Source organism: Danio aesculapii, chromosome 14 (assembly GCF_903798145.1).
Source record: "Danio aesculapii chromosome 14, fDanAes4.1, whole genome shotgun sequence".
In the NCBI taxonomy this organism is placed as follows: domain Eukaryota; kingdom Metazoa; phylum Chordata; class Actinopteri; order Cypriniformes; family Danionidae; genus Danio; species Danio aesculapii.
Window position 1 is genome coordinate 15,642,108 of NC_079448.1, and position 21,269 is coordinate 15,663,376.

At 35.2% G+C, this 21,269-nt stretch overlaps 1 protein-coding gene across 2 annotated transcripts in view; it reads right to left on the reverse strand.

Annotated features, from left to right (window-relative positions):
• si:zfos-2326c3.2 (misshapen-like kinase 1) overlaps positions 1-21,269 on the reverse strand; it is a 108,506-nt gene that overhangs the window by 58,223 nt on the left and 29,014 nt on the right. For both annotated transcript variants that reach the window (XM_056472875.1, XM_056472874.1), the window contains exons 3-4: positions 9,981-10,037; positions 1,884-2,009 (exon numbers count right to left, since the gene is read on the reverse strand). In XM_056472875.1, coding sequence (XP_056328850.1) covers positions 1,884-2,009; positions 9,981-10,037 — 183 coding nt within the window. The remainder of the gene's footprint in view (positions 1-1,883; positions 2,010-9,980; positions 10,038-21,269) is intronic.

Sequence of the window (21,269 nt, forward strand, 5' to 3'; positions counted from 1 at the left end):
CGCGCGCAAGCGGCACGACGCACTTCGGCCTTCCAAGCACATCTAGTTGAAAACATGTGCGTGCCTTTCAGTGCAATGTAAACAAAACAGGTGTTCGACGAATTATTACAAATTATTATGCATGTATGAACACAGATGATAACAGTTTATTTAAATACTTTGCTAAATTATAGCTTAAATTTACATGAGATAAATACTATTTATTTATTTATTTATTACTTCATTTGTTCTGTTATTTATTTTCAGTGTAAAACTATTACTTATGTTTAAAATCAAAAACATTTTTCACTTATTTTAAGTCCAAAGGGAAATGGACTACTGTTTGTTTTTTATTATTATTTTGTGCTTTATTGTTTGGTTAATGGACAACAATAAATAACACTTTAAAATATGAGCTTTCGTGTAAATTTCTAAATTAGTGTTTTGAAACTAATGAATGCATAATAATTGTGATAACTGTGAAACTGTGATTTTTCTCTGACTATAATTGTACAACCAAAATTTATAATCAATGCATCCCTGGTTGTAATAAAATATATAAAGTTGTGTGTTAAAGGGCACCTATTTTACCCCGTTTATTAGATGTAATGGCCTGTTTCCACTGAGTGGTACGGTACAGTACGGTTCGGTTTGGTACGCTTTTATGGCCGTTTCCACTGTCAAAAGGCGTAATGAACCGAACCGTACCACTTTTTCAGCACCCTTTCGAAAGGGTACCAAACACGAGAAAGGGTACCAAAAGGCGGAGCTAGACGCGCAGCTGAACGCTATTGGTTTACAGAGGTACGTCATTCCCTTACGCAACAAGCCAGAATGAAAACAAAAACCCTGCCATGTTTAAACTACACAGCGAGATTATAGCGGAATTATAAATACATATAATAACGAGCCATGGTCGATCTGGGCTCAAACAAACCTTGTCGTCGTCTTGATAAACAACCACAAAGGCATGGAGTAGAGCAGAATCTACCCTGTGCCTCATAGTTTTTACGAGGCAGTTTGAAGCGCGAGCGGTTTCGCTTTCTTCCTTGCGCTCGCCGGGTGTCTATATCTGAAATAACAAACTTCTTGAGCTGATGATAATAACCTGCGCTTGATTATTGACGTGCTCTTGAAACCCGATTCTGTCAGACACTGACAAACGCGAGAGTGAAGCGTGAAAAAGCAAAGGAGAAGCCAGAAAAAAGGAGCACATTATTTTTCTGCAAACATGAAGAAAATGCCATGTATATCTATTATCTTCACTTTTTTATACTAATATGAACTGGGAATGATGGAATTACTCTTTAACAGAGGTTACATGTGCTGCTGAAGATTACAGAAACAGATGAGAGGTTTTCGCTGACTGTAGGCTATATTTTGTGTTGTTTTTGAACCTAAATGCGGATGAAATGTATGCTGTGTGTAGTTCTTCTGTAGTTGGTAACATATCGGAGACTGTAAGGGTCTGTATACGTTTATATATGTTCATTTATTTATTTATTTAATTTAATTACAGACGTTACAGTAGGCTGTTTTGCACTGTCATTGATCTGCAGTTATAATCAACTCATGTTTATAGAAAAGTTAGCAATAAACATTTCTACACAAGTATTTATGTGTGTAAAGCATCGGTTTTGTGAGAAGTGCTCTCTCTCTTTGTGAGAAGTCTATCTCTTTTTTTTGGAATCACATAAAAGAAGTAATATATAATCTGAGGTATCGATGTCTTTAAGATGTGGATGTCTAGAAACATAACACACCATTGGACACATATTTAAAAAAACAATTCTCCAACCTCACAACTGTGACTCTTCAAGTAATGCAAGAGACTTTAGACACAACTAAGATCCTCTGTAGCAAAATCAGATTGTTTATTTGAGTTCAGAAGTCGGTCTACTCACCCAAAGCTGGTCATCCTGACCTGCAGGACTTTTCTTGACAAAAGCACCATAATATGTGGCAATGTTCCTGTGATGGGAATGAGTTTTCAACATGTTAATCTCCAGTTTGATTTCATCTTCCTCATCCTGTGAAAGACAAAAATACAGATGTAAACTTTACTGAATCCATTTCCCTGAGCTTGAAGAATCACTTAAAGAACAGCTAAAGTGATGAATGGACATGCCAAAACGCACAAAACATTATACTATATGCAGATCATTTTATAATACATGATAAAAATATATGTAATTAGCAACAACGTAAACAAACACAATACATTTATCTAATAGATCTAACTCTCCAAACAGCCTCTTTGATGAACATGAGATAACATAGCAGTTAGTGTTTTTTGCAAGTATCATCTACATGCTTACGTTATTTATATTTGGAAAACGTTTGCCCAGTTGCAGTAACTTCCATTGTTATTAGTGATCATTTCAGCCCTGGCTCATGGAGATATGTACCACAGTCTACATTTCTGTGAAACTTAAAATATGTTACTCTGGGTACATTTGTTGCATGTTTCTGACTATAAATCCACTAGAGGGCGCTGACAACATTTTTTTGAATCTGAAATGCATTACTTGGCAGTGGTTCTCAACAAGGGGGTCCCGGCCCACAGGGGGGCCTCAGGCCTCTGTGGGTGGGGGTTCAAGAGGAAGCACCAAACATTTCGGGTTGCAGCACTACCAATATAGGAAACACGAAATACCAAAAATTGTTACTGAACTATAGTTTTATTCCATTTTCTCAAATCAAAGAATCCCTGACCCAGCCACAGTGCATTATCTGCGCCATAACCATTGCTAACGAATGCATATGACATTTGCAAATAAGTCATTTGCAGACCCCCAATATTGCGACAAGCCAAGAGCATTTTTGAGCCCAAGGCAAAAGAATTGACACACACTCAAAATGAGATGAGGGACGTTACAGCTACTGACAAGAAACTTTTTAAAAAATTGGCACCTAATTGGCAATTAATTTAGAGCCAATTTAAAGGCCAAAAACTTCCAGTTACAAATAGCCTACTGATGTTTTGCTTTTATATTTACATTAGGCTATTTGTGCATAAACATATCTAGATATAGTAATAAACATACCATTTGTTTGAAAACAGCATTTTTTGTCATCCTTACTGCAAACCTATATGATATAGATATCTATACATTTATATGATACTTGTATAATATCATTAAAAGTCGAGGAAAAAGGAGGCTCAGGCAAAAAAAGATTGGGAACCACTAACTTGGAGAACAGTTTGTTGTACGTTTCATATACATGTCTATGAAAAGGACATCATAAAGAGCAACAAGTAAAACACTGACCTAAATCCAACCGATAGTGTTTTCAAATGCAAATTTTAAAGAAACTGCCCTGTGACCATATATTTTTACCTTTTATTTTCACTAGTACATCATACAAAGTGAGCTACCAAGCAAATTAAGAGTGCCAGAAAAGTTGTGCTTACAGAGATAGATAGTTGAGGCAAATGCGTTTGATTACAAATCATAGATAATGTTGAGTTTTGTGGTATTTATTTGATGTTGATAATCCTCTATTCATTGATAATCTGTTGCTGTACGTATCCTTGTGAAAGTATCAGTGTTAAAAGGAACAAAAGTCATTGCTTTCATTCTTTCCCGTAGTGTTCATTATACCTAGAAACTGCAGTCATTTTTCAGCATTTTCACAAAATTTCCATGTATTTCCAATGAGTCTTTGTTGGATAATTTGTGCCAGTTTCAATGTCAACAATGTTTTGATATTGTCAATTTGTTTTCCTGAACACATGATGGAAACTAAGCTTCATTTGAACACTATGCAACATTGAATTACGAATTATCCCTTGTGTATTGTTCAAATTTACTACTGTTTCTTTATGTTTCTGGCTGGTTTTACCCTATTAACTTCCATTTTTGAATCGCAACTGATGATCAACAGAAAAAACAACAAATTTTACCTCTTCCCAAAGGAAAAAAAATCACCAACAATCAAGAATACATGATTATATGGTGTCATGGATTTGCAATGAAAAAATTTTGCTAAGCTGTGTTCACGGCAGACACGGCACGTGCGAATAAATGTGCTATTTGCACATCAAATTTGCTTCATTCGCATGTAAAATTCACTTCACAATAGATGTAGATTTATGCACAGGGCATCTACCCAGTGACCCTAGCTTTGTTACTAAATGGCTAACATGGATTTTATTGAGATAGTAGCTGTGCTTCAGGAAGGTTGAAAAACACCGTAGGGTCATTTGGCGACATAATCACACCCCTAGAAGAATGTCAAATGAAGTTTAGATTTTCTAACTCGAGCAATTCGCATAACTTGTGTCACTTCATTCACGGCACTTCATTTGTGCGAATCGCACTGCAGGATGTCTATTCGTGTGTTTGCATTGACTTAACATGTAAATCACTCACGCTTGGTGCTGCATCCGTGTCTGGTGTGAACGCACGCACCATTATAAAGGAAGTCAATAAGGCAAAAACAGCTATGAACATAACAGGTTAGTAAATAAGCTCAGAGATGCATTGTTTTTTTTTTTAATTTCTAAGCATTTCCCTAAAAGAGGTGTCAAAATAGTATTTGCTACCAAAAATCATTCCATTTTCTGAAACACAGAGAAAGTTGTGGCAAAATTAAGACTCAAAAATCACTCCAGAGTGGATGAAAACATACCCAACAGCACACAAGGGTTAAATTCACATGGATAGAAAATGGCTACTGTCTGTTTAAACAAGCGAATACAGAAAATGTCATTAATGAGTGAGGGCGAACAATATACAGTTGAAGTCAGAATTATAAGCCCCCTGTTTATTTTTCTCCCCAATTTCTGTTTAACGGAGAAAAGATTTTTTCAACACATTTCTAAACATAATAGTTTTATTAACTCATTTCTAATAACTGATTTATTTTATCTTTGCCATGATGACAGTAAATTTTTCAAGACACTTCTATACAGCTTAAAGTGACATTTAAAGGCCTAACTAGGTTAATTACGTTAACTAAGCAGGTTAGGCAAGTTATTGTATAACGATGGTTTTTTTGCAGACTATTGAAAAAAACAGCTTAACGGGGCTAATAATATTGACCTTAAAAGGGTTTTTAAAAAATTTAAAAACTGCTTTTATTCTAGCCGAAATAAAACAAATAAGACTTTCTCCAGAAGAAAAAAAATATTATCAGACATACTGTGAAAGTTTCCTTGCTCTGTTAAACATCATTTAGGAAATATTTTAAAAAGAAAAATAAATTAAAAGGGGGGCTAATAATTCTGACTTAAACAGTATATACAGTATATTTGAAACCAGGAAATTCCCTTCATTATGGAGAATTGTGAAGACTTCAGTCTTAAGCATTTATATGTAAAAGCCTGCTTTCACAGTCCTTAGGGGAAAGACAGGAGAGGTGTGCATGGAAGTGATGTTCAGGGTAAAGGAAATCTGGTGCCTGAGGTCAAATGACCATTGCATTGCTCTGTTATCTCCCACCGCAGATAATACAAGAAGGAAAAGCAACCAGGAAACGACATTTGTGTGATGGGGAAAGCAGAGGATTTCGCTGAAAGCTTCATGAGTTAGTCACTATGTTCATGCATCCAATTCAGTGTCAAGTTACAGAATGCAAATTCTGCATAAATAAACCAAAAAGCTTGTTGCTTTGTCTAAAGAGCAGGCACAATCTGCATTTTTTACTATGTCTGTGCAGAATTTTGTTATATATCGTTGAAAGTATAGAAACTACAAATATAACATATGAAATAAAAAAATATCACTTTTTAACTTTTATCTAAGGTTTACAATGCTAACACAATTAGATACACGTGTTTGGTGAAGTCTCTGAAATAATATATCCACTGCATGAAAGAAGTATTACTTTAAAAACTGTAATTTACATAAATCTTATAAACATTTGCATATTATTCAATAATATTACTGAAATTAATATAATAACTTAATAAAACTTATTTACACACACTTAGATATGTAAATAAATAGACTTACGGGGTGACACGGTGGCTCAGTGGTTAGCACTGTCGCCTCACATCAAGAAGGTCCCTGGGTCAGGTCCCGGCATTGATCAGTTTAGATGTTCTTCCCGTGTTCGCATGGGTTTACTCCGGGGGTGCTCCGGTTCCCCCCACAGTTTAAAGACATGGCTATAGGTGAATTGAAACTAAATTGGTCGTAGCGTATGTGTGTGAATGAGAGTCTATGGGTCTTTCCCAGTACTGAGTGGCAACTGGAAGGGCATTCGCTGTGTAAAACGTATGCTGGATAAGTTAGCGGTTCATTCCGCTGTGGTGACCCTTATGAATAAAGAGACTAAGCCAAAGGAAAATGAATGAAAAAATAAATAGACTTAATGATGGGCTAAACTACTAGTGATCATATTCTTGAGCAGCAGTGAGGCAGACATAAAATTTAATTAGGCATAGCCTGTATCCGACAGATCAATATAGTATTGAATTTGTCATTACTCACAGATCTTCCTCTTGAGAAAAAAAATAAAATAAAAAAATATGCTTTTCAGTATGTCTTTAAAGCAACATGCCACAGTTCTCAACAGAGCCAAAGGCCACTGATTGTTTAGAAAGCTGTGTAAAAAAACTTAGTAATAGATTCACAAGCTCTCCACTGGATTCTTGATTTGATTCAGTGAATATAGATTTAATACAAATGCAATGGAATTTTGAATCGTAAACTTTTCAACAAATTACTGATTAAAAAAAAAAACTGGTTTTGCTCATGCTTATTTGATAAAGACTTGAAAAATATGTTCAATGCACCAAACCTTTGCTCATTTAGAGCAAGTACAGTCATTTTCCTGTTTTGATTAGGTGTGTTTAATTTTTTCATTAAAGAATGATTTAAAAAAAAATGTGTTGTAATATGAGAAATTTCACAGAATTACAATTCATTCACCTGGATAAATGTTGTACATTATGAAAAGTGAAGATAAAAAATTAGGACAAATGTACAAGCTTCCATCAGAGACTAAACCAGAGATATTTATGTTGAATCCAACAACACCCTAATTGTTTTATTGTATTTCTTTTATAGGTGGGCATAGATAAAAATTTTTTTTATCTAGATTAATCTAGATTAAAATGGCTCATTTGAATTCTGCCGAAGGCATCCAGAATATGTTTGCTACCCAAATAATAAATCTTTGAGAACGGGTTTCTTGAGCCAGTCAGCGCATTAGACGAGGGGCTCATCTCCTATTTCCAAAATGCATCACAAACTGCTTGAGAAACTGTTCTACTATGATAATTGGTGATGAAAATAAATGATGTTCAATAAGATGTACTTGTGTTTACTAACTGTTTATTCAATTAAACATGAATTTTGAACATAAGCTTGAGACAGCGATTTTTGATTACCTTAATCCGACTAAAGTCATAACTGAACTAAACAGAAATGGAATTAAGATGTGGAGTATGCATATATTAGTGGCATTATTGAAGTAAACACCGCGATCAAACTACTACCGTCATGTACGACTTTGCCATATTTTCCAACAAGAACCACACACGCGGCTGTCAGTAAAAGACTACCCACACACACACACACACAAACGCATTGTGGAAGTTTTTTCTTTACATTTGGCATGCGTTATTAAATTCCATAACACTCTCACCAGTCCTTACTCCTTATTTGTGTCTAATACCCCAGTTTGTCACGGGGGCATGAATGAAATGTTTGAGTTCAAGTGAACCTGCCAATCAGTTAAAGTCAGGCATCGTGCTGATTTAATTCGGAAGGGCACTTTTTTGACGGCTCACCAGTCAGGTATACATCTGCACTAAAATATAAAGGTGAAAGTCAACTTTGAGAATAGATTAATGGCAATATTTTTTTTTTATTGTGCGATAAGAGTCTCGCGTTAACTAAGAGTCACGTTAACGCCGATAACGGCTCACCACTAATTTCTTTCAAAACTACAAAAATAAAATTATTTCTTTTGTGGCCCAAAAGTTGCATCAATGCATTTACACAGCAAACACACATGTAAAGAATACAATAAATATTCAGTTTTAAATGTATTTCAGTTCATTTTTATGGATGAAAAAAAATATATATCAATTTAAAAGGATAGTTCACACAAAAAAAATGTAAATTCTGCCATTATTTACTCAGCCTGAAATGTTTCCAAACCCTTATGAGTTTCTCTCTTCTATTCAACACTGAAGATATTCTGAAGAATGCGAAAAACCTGTAACCACTGACCTGCAAACAATTGTATGGAAGTCAATGGCTAGAGGCTTTCTTCAAAATATCTTCTTTTGTATTCAACAGAATAAAGGAACTCATAAAGTTTGGAAACACTTAAAGGGCACCTATGGTAAAAAATCTACTTTTCAAGCTGTTTGGACAGACATATGTGCATGTATGGTGTATAGACTGTCATATTGGGATGATATAAGCACACCCAGTGCTTTTTTTTTCAATTTAACAACATAAAAAACGGTGGACCAATTGGAGCGGTTTTCAAACTGACCGCAACTTTACGTAGGAGTGCGGTCCCCCCGCCCACCAATATTGATTGACAGGCGCGTCATCATATCCTCAGTTTGTTGATTCACGTCCGCCATTTTCAGCGTGAGTCGAAGCGATATCACTAAAGGAACACCCTAGCTCTATTTTAGATGCAAGGCTCACTGGGCTCAACACAAGAGCAATATTCTCCACATTATCACTCTAATCGGAATTATTGGTTGTATCTTTAGGTAGGTTTGCAAACATGTGTACTTCTCATTGAGTCTACCTTATACTTCAGTCGTTTGCATTTCTCGCGATCCCAGAAGCTCCCTGTGATCTTAACTAGCATGCGTTTTAGAATTCTAAACACAGGTTTCTATCAGGGTACACTCAAGTCGACGGCTAGGCGCCTCGGACCACTGCAGAAACCTATGTTGAGAATTCAAAAATGCGTGGCGCGACGATTCGGGACACTTCATGTTTCTAGTGCGCCACAGAGAGTGTCTGGTGTGCCGTGTCGCGGCTTCGAGCGGCGCATCCGCGCCTCAGTCAAAGTTAATTCAGTGTGCGTGGTTATTAGTTTCTGTGTACAAGCTCGGCACTTGAAACTAGCACACAGTTGGCTGTAAAACTGTACAAAGACACAAATGATTTTGTACTCTCTGCTTGGTCTGTGTCAGAGTCGTACATGTTCGACTGAATGGTGATCCTCTCACTCAAGCTCCTCGCAGTCTGCCTGTCAGACTCTGTTGCAAACGCAGAGCGGGTGAGCTCATGGCCCCGCCCCCTTGTTACGTTGGCGGGAAGCCAAAACTAATTTACATGTGAAGCAACACACCCATAAATCAGCGAACTGTGAACATGCCCCCGACATGACACTTTTTAACACATTATAATAAAAAATCTGAATTGTGTTTTAAACTGAACCTAAACTGGCACACTCAGAAAAACCTTAATATTAATATTAAATTATAAAAAAGAGGTAAACTATGTGCCCTTTAAGGGTGAATAAATGATAGCAGAATTTACATTTTTGAGCAAAGAATCCCTTTAAATGTGTATATTTCCATCCATAAAAGTGAAAGTGAAATGCATCTAAAGCTGGATGTTTATTACATCCTTTACATTTGTGTTTGTTGATTTTTTTTTTCTGTTTGTTGATGTAACTTTTGGGCCACAAAACCAAATAAGTTAATTTTGTAGTTTTGAAAGAAATACTTTTAACCTTTAAGCGTTTGATGCGAGTAAAAACATTTTTGGTGAACTATCCCTTTAAAAGCAAATGTTGTGGGATTTAAATTTAAATTGTTAACATCTGGCAACCTCAAGTATAAAAGCATGAATATATGTAATGTAATTTAATGTATTGGAGGATTGTAAATTTTAATAAATTTTGCAGCAATTAATTTGTATTTTGGTCATTTTTTATTAAAGTTCTGCATTAAAGCTCACAAGTGTGTATCAACCCAGCGTTGATGGTTTGATTTGATTTTGAGGTGCTGATTTGAACAATTTGCCTTCAGCTGAAGACAAGTAGGGCTAAGTGTGTTTTTCTCATACCTCTGTCACGTCCATGACCTTGATCGCTGCCAGCTGTCCTGTTTTCACATGTCGACCCTGTCAAACACAAGGACAACAGTAAGATATAACATGACCATGTAGCCCTGCTGAAGTATGTAAACACATGCATGTTTATGGCTTCTGAACTCTTGCGTTTCATCCTTGAAGTTTATCTAAATTAACAAGTAGCTCCACAGAATACAGTGACAAAGAATTAAAAGGGATTGACAAACCTTCCTGATTTAAGCATTTCAGATGTAATAAAAACTTGATAAATGTCTAATAATTACAAGTTGTGTTTCTCTTTAAGTGCGTCACAGAAATGATTAATCTACAGGTAATTTAGTGATATTAAACGTTCTTAAATTTGCATTGTTCTTTTTTTTTTTTTTTTATTTAAAAGTAAATCAGGTATAAATGGCAAGATTTCCTGTCAGAATAAAAGCAGGACTGGTACTTTTGTTCCAGTACCAACAGCCATACAATATTTTTCACTTCCACATACGAGTTTGCATTGTTTCCATTTAGATGTTTTATAAACTTAATGCATATAGGAAATAATAATAATAATAATAATAATAATAATAATAATAATAATAATAATAATAATAATAATAATAATAATAATAATAATTCTGTTTCGTATTGTTGGGTTACTTTTAAGACATTTGATTTGAACAAAAATTTCAGAAATTTTTTCACATCAATATTGCGATTCTATAAATTATATGTGCTGTTAAGAAAAGAAATACATCTTATCTCATGTAAATTAATCGCGTTTCATTTACAAATATCGTTATACACTCACCGGACACTTTATTAGGTACACCTGTCCAACTGCTTGTTATCACAAATTTCTAATCAGCCAATCACATGGCAGCAGCTCAATGCATGTAGACATGGTCAAGATGATCTGCTGCAGTTCAAACTGAGCATCAGAATGGGGAAGAAAAGTGGTTTAATTGACTTTGAACGTGGCATGGTTGTTGGTGTCAGACGGGCTGGTCTGAGTATTTGTTAAACTACTGATCTACTGGGATTTTCGTGCACAACCATCTCTAGGGGATAACAAAGAATGGTCAGAAAAAGAGAAAATATCCAGTGAGCGGCAGTTCTGTGGGTGCAAAGGCCTTGTTGATGCCAGAGGTCAGAGAAGAATGGTCAGACTGGTTCAAGATGATAGAAAGGCAAAAGTAACTCAAACAACCACTCGTTACAACAGAGGAATGCAAAAGAGCATCTCTGAACACACAACACGTCCAACCTTAAGGCGGATGGGCTACAGCAGCAGAAGACCACACCAGGTGCCACTCTTGTCAGCTAAGAACAGGAAACTGAGGCTACAATTCACATAGGATCACCAAAATTGGACAATAGAAGAATGGAAAAACGATGCCTGGTCTGATGAGTTTCAATTGCTGCTGTGACATTTGGATGGTAGGGTCAGAATTTGGCATCAATAACATGAAAGAATGGATCCATCCTGCCTTGTATCAACGGTTTTGGCTGATGATGGTGGTGGTGTAGGGGGATATTTTCTTGGCACATTTTGGACCCATTAGTACTAAATGAGCATTGTGTCAATGCCACAGCCAACCTGAGTATTGTTGCTGACCATGTCCATCCCTTTATGACCACAGTGTACCCATCTTCTGATGGCTACTTTCAGCAGGATAACACGCCATGTCATAAAGTGTGAATCATCTCAGACTTGTTTCTTAAACATGACAATGAGTTCACTGTACTTAAATGGCCACCACAATTACAAGACCTCAATCCAATAGAGCACCTTTGGGATGTGGTGGAATGGGAGATTCCCATCATAAATGTGCAGCTCAAAAATCTGCAGCAACTGCATTACGCTATCATGTCAATATGGACCAAAATTTCTGAGGAATATTTCCAGTACCTTGTTGAATCTATGCCACAAAGGATTAAGGCAGTTCTGAAGGCTAAAGTATAAGTAAGGTGTACCCGATAAAGTGGCCGGTAAGTGTATGTCATGGATGATTTTATTGTCATACATCGATAGATCTCAGAATCCCTGATATATTATTATCATCATCAGGGCCAAAATATCATGATAATATTGTATCATGTATTAACCTGTGATTCCAACCCCTAATAGTCAGGTCTATTTAATATAGGCTAAACAAGAATAAGCCAGTAAACCTAGCATATATGAGGTGTTCATTTTGACCCACCAATGTGTTCCTTTTGTCCCTGCTGACAGCGTCTTAAGTAACAACGTGCAATTTGTTTAAAGTGAAACTATTTGGAAGTTGTTCAAAATACCAGACGATAATGATAGACCACACATTAGCATGTTAGTAACCACAGCAAGAATGTGTTTGTCTAAACCATTATATTTTAATATTAGGTACTTTTCCCTTACTGATGTGGGTTTTTCACGCTGTTATGTGTCACTTTGATGACACACAATAGAAGTCACATTACTGACACTATGAAAACGCCACTGACATTTGGTATAATCTATGGTCCAATAAAAAAAACAATAAAATATTTACACGGCTGTAATCTATATGTATATTTGTATAGCCATATGACTGCAGGATGACATGCAAATATGATGAACTGCATAAGAATGTCGTAGGATTTGGCAAATGTTGAATGAATGAATAAAAAAGGGCTCTACACTTATAGTACATTAATATGGGCTAGTGTTTGTGCATATTAAACCACAGAAAAATGCTATATGTTGTCTGTGTGCTGACTGTATGTTCTCCCAGAGAGAATTTATGGCCTATTTTTCCTCAAACATGTATGACGCAGATGCTCATAGTGTGTTCGGCATCTGCTGCCTTATATATGTGGATACAAACCCATTATTAAACACTCGAAGCTCAAAACAATCCATTAAATGTTTGATTAACCTGAGGAGGTCTTTAATAAAACATATTGATATTCTGTATTATTATACAACTCTCTTACTGGATTCTTACTTGATACTAATTCTGACATTCCAAAGTAGGGTTTCCCAAAGGCAAACCTGAAATGTTTAGACCGAAAGGCAATGTTTCTATGGGATTATGCAGGGAAGGAGACTAAAAGCTGCTATGTGATTGGCTAAAACATGCTTCAATTAATATTATTTTTTAATTCGTCTTTATTTCTATAGTGCTTTTACAATGTACATCGTGTCAAAGCAGCTTAACATAGACGTTCTAGTAAATTGAAACTGTCAGTTCAGTTTTTAAAGTTGAAGTTCAGTTTAGTTCAGTTCAGTGTGGTTTAATTTTCACTGCTGAAAGTCCAAACACTGAAGAGCAAACCCATCGATGCGAAGCTCCACAAGTCCTAAAGCAAGCAAGCCAGTGGTGAAAGTGGCGAGTAACAAACTTTATCAATTGACGAAAGTGAATTAAAAAAACCTTTAGAGAAAGCAGGCTCAGTTGAGCACGACCATTTATCCTTTGGCCAAAATTCTTATGCAGAGCTGCAGCCTAGGCACTGGAGGCTGGAGAATGCTGGACGTCCATCGCTCACACAACTAAGTTAGTATTATGGGTTTTCCAAATGATAGGTAATAGACACTTTCATCTCCCCCATAGTAAGACAATATCTAGTTATTCTCAGATAACAACCACTGAAACTAATAACACATCATCCAGGTACTTCAAATCATCTTGACTGTCAGTGAATACGTTCACATCCATATTTAGATGCTTGTCTGTCATATGTATATGCTGTTTTTGACTATTTGGCACCATCTTGTGACAGAGTAATAAATACTGTAGGTTAGTGTGTGCTCCGTTCAGCTATTTTAGTTTCTGTCAGTTTTGTACTTAATTGAAAAATTATAAACTATTACGGCTCATAACAATGTTTTGTGTCTAATTTGTACTTTTTGTGGCAAGTTGCCATGTAATCATTTGTGGCAAGTTGCCATGTAATAATCAGGATAAAGGACATCCAAGTGGTTGTTTGGTGCAGTATAAAGCCTGCTTTCTGTTGGGCTGCTGTTGTTCCTGTCAGGCTTTAATCTGAGATAATAACTGCCTGGATGTACTTTATCCTTAACATAAAATGTAAATCTCAAAGTAACAATTACCAACAGTAATAAAACATTTTAAAGATTGAATAAATTTAAAGCATTTTTTCAAATTTGATTTGATTGCATTTTAAAACAACAATATGTCACACAAAAATTTACATTTCCTCACTATTTACTCAAATTCAAGTGGTTCTAAACTTTAATGAATTTCTTCCGTTAAACATAAAACAAATATTCTAAAGAATGGTAAAAAAACAAAATAGCATCCACAGTAGAAGCAAAAAATAAATAAAAAATAAAAAATAAATAAATAATAAATAAATAAATAAATAAATAAATAAATAAATAAATAAATAAATAAATAAATAAATAAATAAATAAATAAATAAATAAATAAATAAGCACTGAAGTCAATGTTTTTTTCTCCAAGATTCTTCAGCATATCAAAAAAAGCTCAAACAGGTTTGGAACAAGATCAGTAAAAGTCCTACATTTTTTTCCAACACATTTTTAAACATGATGATTTCAACATCTAATTCGCAATAACTAATTTATTTTGTCTTTGCCATGATGACAGTAAATAATATTGCACTTGTTATTTTGCAAGGTAATATTCAGCTTAAACTGCAATTACAGGCCTAAATAGGCAAGTAATTGAACAACAGCACTTTGCTCTGTGGCCAAAAGTTTTTCTTGCATATGCTTGTATTTTACAGTACGGTAAAAATATTCAAAAAAGTCTCTGTCAATGTTTTCAGCCAATTTGAATTGATTTACCAAAGTCACACAAGTGGCAATTTCACATCGGTCACATTCATAATGGAAAGACATGACATACACAAAGCTTTTTCCTCATAAATGCAAAAATGTCAAATAAAATAAAATCAATCGATTGTGTTCTATAGAGAGCCAACTCTTATCCTTTTGATTAGCATTGTTTCTTTGGGGTTATGCAGTTTAATTCACAGAATTTCGACAAAATATGTTGTATACTGTTAACTTGCCAACTTTTTTGGTCACATGATCACATCCATAACACATGTTTATTTCCCTCATTTAAAATATAAAAATGCTTACTGATTGATATTTCTCTGATCCCATAATTCTGTGGTTGGTAGTTTTTGAAAAAAAAAAAACATAAAAAGATGTTTCAATAAAATGTTAAACTTTCTATGCGACTTTATGTTTTAAGATTTTACTGCAAAATCTCACAATTAAAAAGCTGGAATTGTTCATTATTCTTAAAGCAATAATACTTTTAAAAATCAATGAGACCTTAAAAATCATAAAAAAAAATAAATATAAAAAGTTAAAAACTGCTTTTATTCTAGCTAAATAAGAAATCAAACTTTCTTCAGAATATAAATATTCTAGGAAATACTGAGAAAATGTCCTTGTTCTATTAAACATAACTTCAGAAATATTTGATTATTGTACTAGTAATCATTAATCAACCAGTAATCAATATATCGACTTTCACACAACACATGGGCATGACCTCAATAATGTTTGGTGATGCAATATACATCGCCCATACATAAAAAACTAATCTTAGCTGATTGTGCAACATCTCCATCTCTATTGTCAGTGTCAGTATGGTTAAAAAAAACTGTAGTATTTACAATAAATTGCTATAGTGTATTTTCATGTTGGTGTGTGACGATTAAAAATAGATCTGCCAGCAGAAAATCGCAGCATCTGTTACTTTTTACCTGGCACTTTTTTGTTTTTATTAATTATTATTATTTATTTGGTTAGGATTTGCGTTTTTTATATTATGACTTTAATGCCGACTATTAAATTGTTACAATGACTATAATTAAATCAAATATTCTGAAGAATAAAATATTATGTGTTCTTTGGAGGTGTTGCAATCACTAGCGGTGTTTTCTCTGCTGGAGATTATTTACGGTATTGCTACCAAACTATTACAACTCCCAGAACTCTTTGCACTCAGCTGTAGCTCATCTCCACAGATATACACTCAAGAATTGCTCGTTCAAACTACTTATTTAAAATGAGCTAAACCAACACAATTCTTGAGATTTCATTGGAATGACTTAATTTATGTTCAATCCACATAAATTTGTGTTCAGTTAACAATCAATTTGTGTTGGGACGACATTAATGAATTGTGTGGAACCCTGCATTTTTTACTGTGTATATACCACTCACTTCTTTTTCACTTGGCGGAGTCTTCTGCTACGATTGGACGTTGACAACAGATGTGTGGATCCACATGTAGTTCATTAAGAAAGTCGTTCAGGCAATGGTCACAAACAGGAGCATAAAAGTAATCCAAAAAGCAAGGTAAAAAAAAAAAGACGAATGGTCAGACTAGGCGGCAAAGAAGCAAACACGGTAAACAAGCGAAAGGTCAAAAACACCAGGGGCCTCATGTATTAACGCTGCTTTCGCACAAAAACTTCATGTGATACGCCAGATTTCACGCTCACGTTTGGATTTACTAACGATGAAATGAACGTGAGAACTTCATGTCTGGCGTTTCTTGTGTGTGTTTGTTTTATTTCCATTGGCAACTCCTAGAGGTAATTGTGTTTAATTGCACACTACAAAGTATCTTTGAGCCGTGCAATGGCAGCTGTATGGGACCGGATCATCTGCATACCTAGCAGGTATACAAGGTTTCCATACCATGCAGTTAACCTGGCAAACATTAAAAGCGCAATTTGCAGCGATCGCCGGTTTTCCCAATGTAATCAGAGCGATCGACTGCACGCACATTGCTATAAAGGCGCCATCTGAAGACGAATTTGCATACGTGAATCAAAAACATTTGCATTTAATAAATGTGCAAATATTATGTGATGCTTAAATGCGCCTAACATAATACGTTCACTTATTAATGATTCCTACTTGTCTTCCTCATGATGAAAAGTAGGCAAAATCTGATATGTAGTGGGGGAAAAAAGAAGGAGCTCATCAGACGCTGGATTCGAACCGGGTTTATGATCGTGTCAAAACATGTTGCCATGTGCTTAACGAGCTACGCCACTCACGCTGCTGTTTGCCGCTCTCTTTAGTTATGTTGTCTCTGTCAATCAAACGATGATAGGCGGGAATCACTCAACTAGCTCATTCCAACGAGGTGTGCTATTTGCACTTAGCCTAAAGAGAGACTGCAAAATTTTGCACCTTTACATCGGATTTAATTCACTCACAGTGTGATTGCCATTGCTTTTTTGTTTGGTTTTACCAAAATACTCATTACCATATTTATTAGGGGGAGGAGGCAGGGAGGGGTTTTGCGCTTGTGCACGTGCGCTCAGTTTCACGTTAATTCGGATGTACAAAGAGAATATGCGTGGAATTCCGCGTACGCAATGTTTCATACATCGGAATTTTTTACTGCGTACGCACATTTACAGCTTTGTGCATACGCAATGTTTTAATATGGATTCAACGTACATGAGGCCCCACAAGAGTAGACAAGAGAAAAATGCTTTGTAATGTTAGCAAGTAAACAAGACTCAGCAAAGTATTAGTGAAAGTGAGTGGTATATACAGTGCATTTAATCAGTGGATATGAGCTACGGCTGTGTCTGTGTGCAAATGTCCAGAATATTGTCAGCTGTGGCAGGGGCTGATGAGTGCAATGAGTTCTGGGAGATGGAGTTTGGTAGGAATAATGGGGAAAAAAAATCTCCAAGTGAGAATACACCGCTGGCGATCACAACAGGAAAAGAGTACTTGTGTATTGTTGAAGTCAGAATTATTAGCCCCCCTTTGAATTTTTCTTTTTTTAATATTTCCCAAATAATGTTTAACAGAGCAAGGAAATTCACAGTATGTCTGATAATATTTTTTTCTTCTGGAGAAAGTCTTATTTGCTTTATTTCAGCTAGAATAAAAAGTAGTTTTTTATTTTTTAAAAAACATTTTAAGGTAAAAATTATTAGCCCCTTTAAGCTATATATTTTTTCGACAGTCTGCAGAACAAACCATCGTTATACACTAACTTGCCTAATTACCCTAACCTGCCTAGTTAACCTAATTAACCTAGTTAAGTCTTTCAATGTCACTTTAAGCTGTATAGAAGTGTCTTGAAAAATATCTAGTCAAATATTATTTACTGTTAAATCAGTTCAAATGACAACAATATCATTTATCGCAATATATTTTGGTGCAATATATCATACAACAAAAAAATAGATATCGTGACAGGCCTACTAGTAAAGTGCAAGACACTCATGGTCCATTTATGTAGGTGAGGATGACAAAAATAAACTGTGACATTATACTCAAACATCCTCTTTACACGGAAACCTGCAGGAAGTGAAGAAACTGCTGCAGTAAGTCTGGGACAATATTGAAGCTACTGGAGGAATTGATGAATGGGTCAGAATAATTTTTGTTATAATGTATTATTATTTTTAAAATAGCTAAAATTGTTTTCATTTGCTTGAATTGATAAAGAACAAAAATCGAAAATATTTTAAGACACCCTGTATTTTACAGAGAAGCCTCTTAATTTTGGGGTATGAGTGAACTGTGGGAAAGACAAATATGTGTAAATAATGTGCAATTATAGAGGAAATGACACAATAACCCAAAAATTGGTTCAGCATGCCCTACTAAGCTGAACTATACCATCTAATAAAGGCTAATGTTTCATGTATCATATGATCCCATAGCTCTAAAACTGACACAGTTCCTTTTCCATTTTCAAGTTCCACACTCACATAAAGACTGTAGGCAAAACATTAGCATGATGCTAAGAAATTGCTGCCAAGTGTCATTAGTCACAAAGACTGCTGTTTTTACAAGATAATAATTAGAAGAAGATGAGGAAAACAACATTTTTGTTTATTTGTTACCTGCCGCCGGTGGTTTAAAATCTCAAAATGTAGTATAAAGAAATTAAAGGGCATGGCTCTAAATTAAGCTTTTTACTTGGTAGCACTGGTGCTTACAACTTCAAAATTTTAGGAGCACTGGAAAAAAATTAGGAGTACCAGGATAAATGAATGAGCACCACTGCAAATTGTATAATAATGAATTTATGGTAATTGAAAACAACATCAATCAGGACTAAAAAAAACAGAAACAACCATCCAACATGCTGTGATGACTTGTGCAATAATTCCAAAATGAATGTCTAATAATTATAAAATCTTAAATGTCGATGATGACAATAGTACTAACTAGGGCTGCACGATTCTGGCAAAAATGTGAATCACAATTTTTTTGGGCTTAAAATCAAGTTCACGATTTTTTTCACGATTCTGTAAATGTAAAATATAGATTAATGTGATTAGCCTATTATTATTGTTATTTCACAAACATATGTTAAAACATCAATAATATTATTAGGCCTATGTGTAGGTACACTGTTGGTTAAAATGCAAAAATTTGTATTATGGTGGACTTTCAATATGTCCTGTTTGTTAATTCACTGTAAAATTATGACATCAGAATACAACTATTCATAATTATAAAGTTGATTTGTTATGTTTAAGACATGTGCATGTCATCTGTCATTGACAGCATTATTAGACCATTTGTTTTTACTGGTAAAATTTGAATTTTGTCATTATCAGGCTCCGTCTTGCATTATATTCAACATTATATATAAGCTAGGGTTGTTATACTGACACAGCAAACATTTATTTTCATGCACAACCCTTTGTGTTTGCTATGAAAAAAATAACATATCAAATGCTTGTCGTAATCATAACTCTAAAATGCCATATGGTCATTTAAATGATGAGCGCACAGGTTTCACTTTCACTTCCTAGTGCGGCTCATGGCTCATTGTAGTGAATGAGTGATGAGTGGACCCTTGAACACTGCTGATTGTCCATTGTGTTCACACACTCAACAGATATAACTGTGATTGGCTCCAATGATCAACTTTTTACAACACATGGACACTGGAGCATTTGAAATCCGCGTCTATCAGTCAATGGGTTGGGGAATTAACACAACATTAAATCACTTACAGACATGACGTTCATATGCTTCAGTGCCCGAGAACATTTCTGTCCCTTCAAAGCAGGTATGTTTGTCTGAATTTTAAAATAAGTACTCTTTAAATATAAAAATCTTGCATTTCCTCAGGTTTCCCCTGATGTTTATTCAGTATGGGTCACTGACTGCTTTGTACATTCATGGCCACTCCTCTACCTTCTGCTCACGGCAGTACAGTGATGTTACCTCTAGTTGGTGGGAGGAAGGATGAGACTTAACCCTAACCATTTCCTGTTAAAGAACAGATCAGCATCATGATACCATTTCATTTCCCCATCCTCTTCTCTGCCAGATATTAATGGTGCTGTATGTAAGTTTTTGATCATTAAAATAGCATAATATGTTTGCAGATGTTTTTAATATACATGCTAAATGAACACAATTTGTTTATCAGAAAAACAATGCTCAAGTCAGCTATGTCTGTCTTTGGTTTGGTCTGTATAAAGCCTGCGTCACATTGTGTAATTTGTAATAATCCTGAATGATTGTACCATGTTAGACTGCAGGAACATGACTCCCATGTCACACTGTAAGATCTTAGTTGTTATAACAGAAGACTGAATGACAATGAAGATGCGCCAAACACAGTTTGACATCATCCATCCGTGACACTTTTCACTATCCCGCATTCTGAAATCATACCACATGGTAGGGCTGGACAATAATTCAATATTAATATATATCGTGATAGATTTTTTTTCAATAATGGTGATATAATTTTTAAACCCATTTCTGGTATTTTGATATAAATTTGCAAATTTTTTTTTATTATATATACAAAATCTTATACATTATCACTTGTCACCGAATGACGGTCAGTGCTCAGCCATCAGAAAGAGTGTGGTGTCACTTGAGTGATGATGACAAATGCAGACGAAATAGTTGATAAGGGAGGAAAGACTAATGCAGTGGTGTGGAAGTGGTTCGACTTTAAGTTTCGATAAACTTTTGGTTTCTGTGTTTTGCAGCTTCAAACCAGTGGTGTCAGAAGAGAAGGCAATGAAGCAAACACAGATGGCTGAGGCACCATGTAGGCGTTAAATCAAATTTCGCTCATCAACACATACATAACACATGCATATACACCTATGAATTACTTGCATATACACCTGTACTATTGAATGTTCAAAACATGTATGAAACTTGCGCATATACATATAAACTTGATGCATGCATACACCCGAATACACACGCACGCAGATATAAACTCGATCCTTGCATAAACACACGCACGTACAACTCGATCCTTGAATATACTCGATTCTGGTTTAAATACCGGTTTA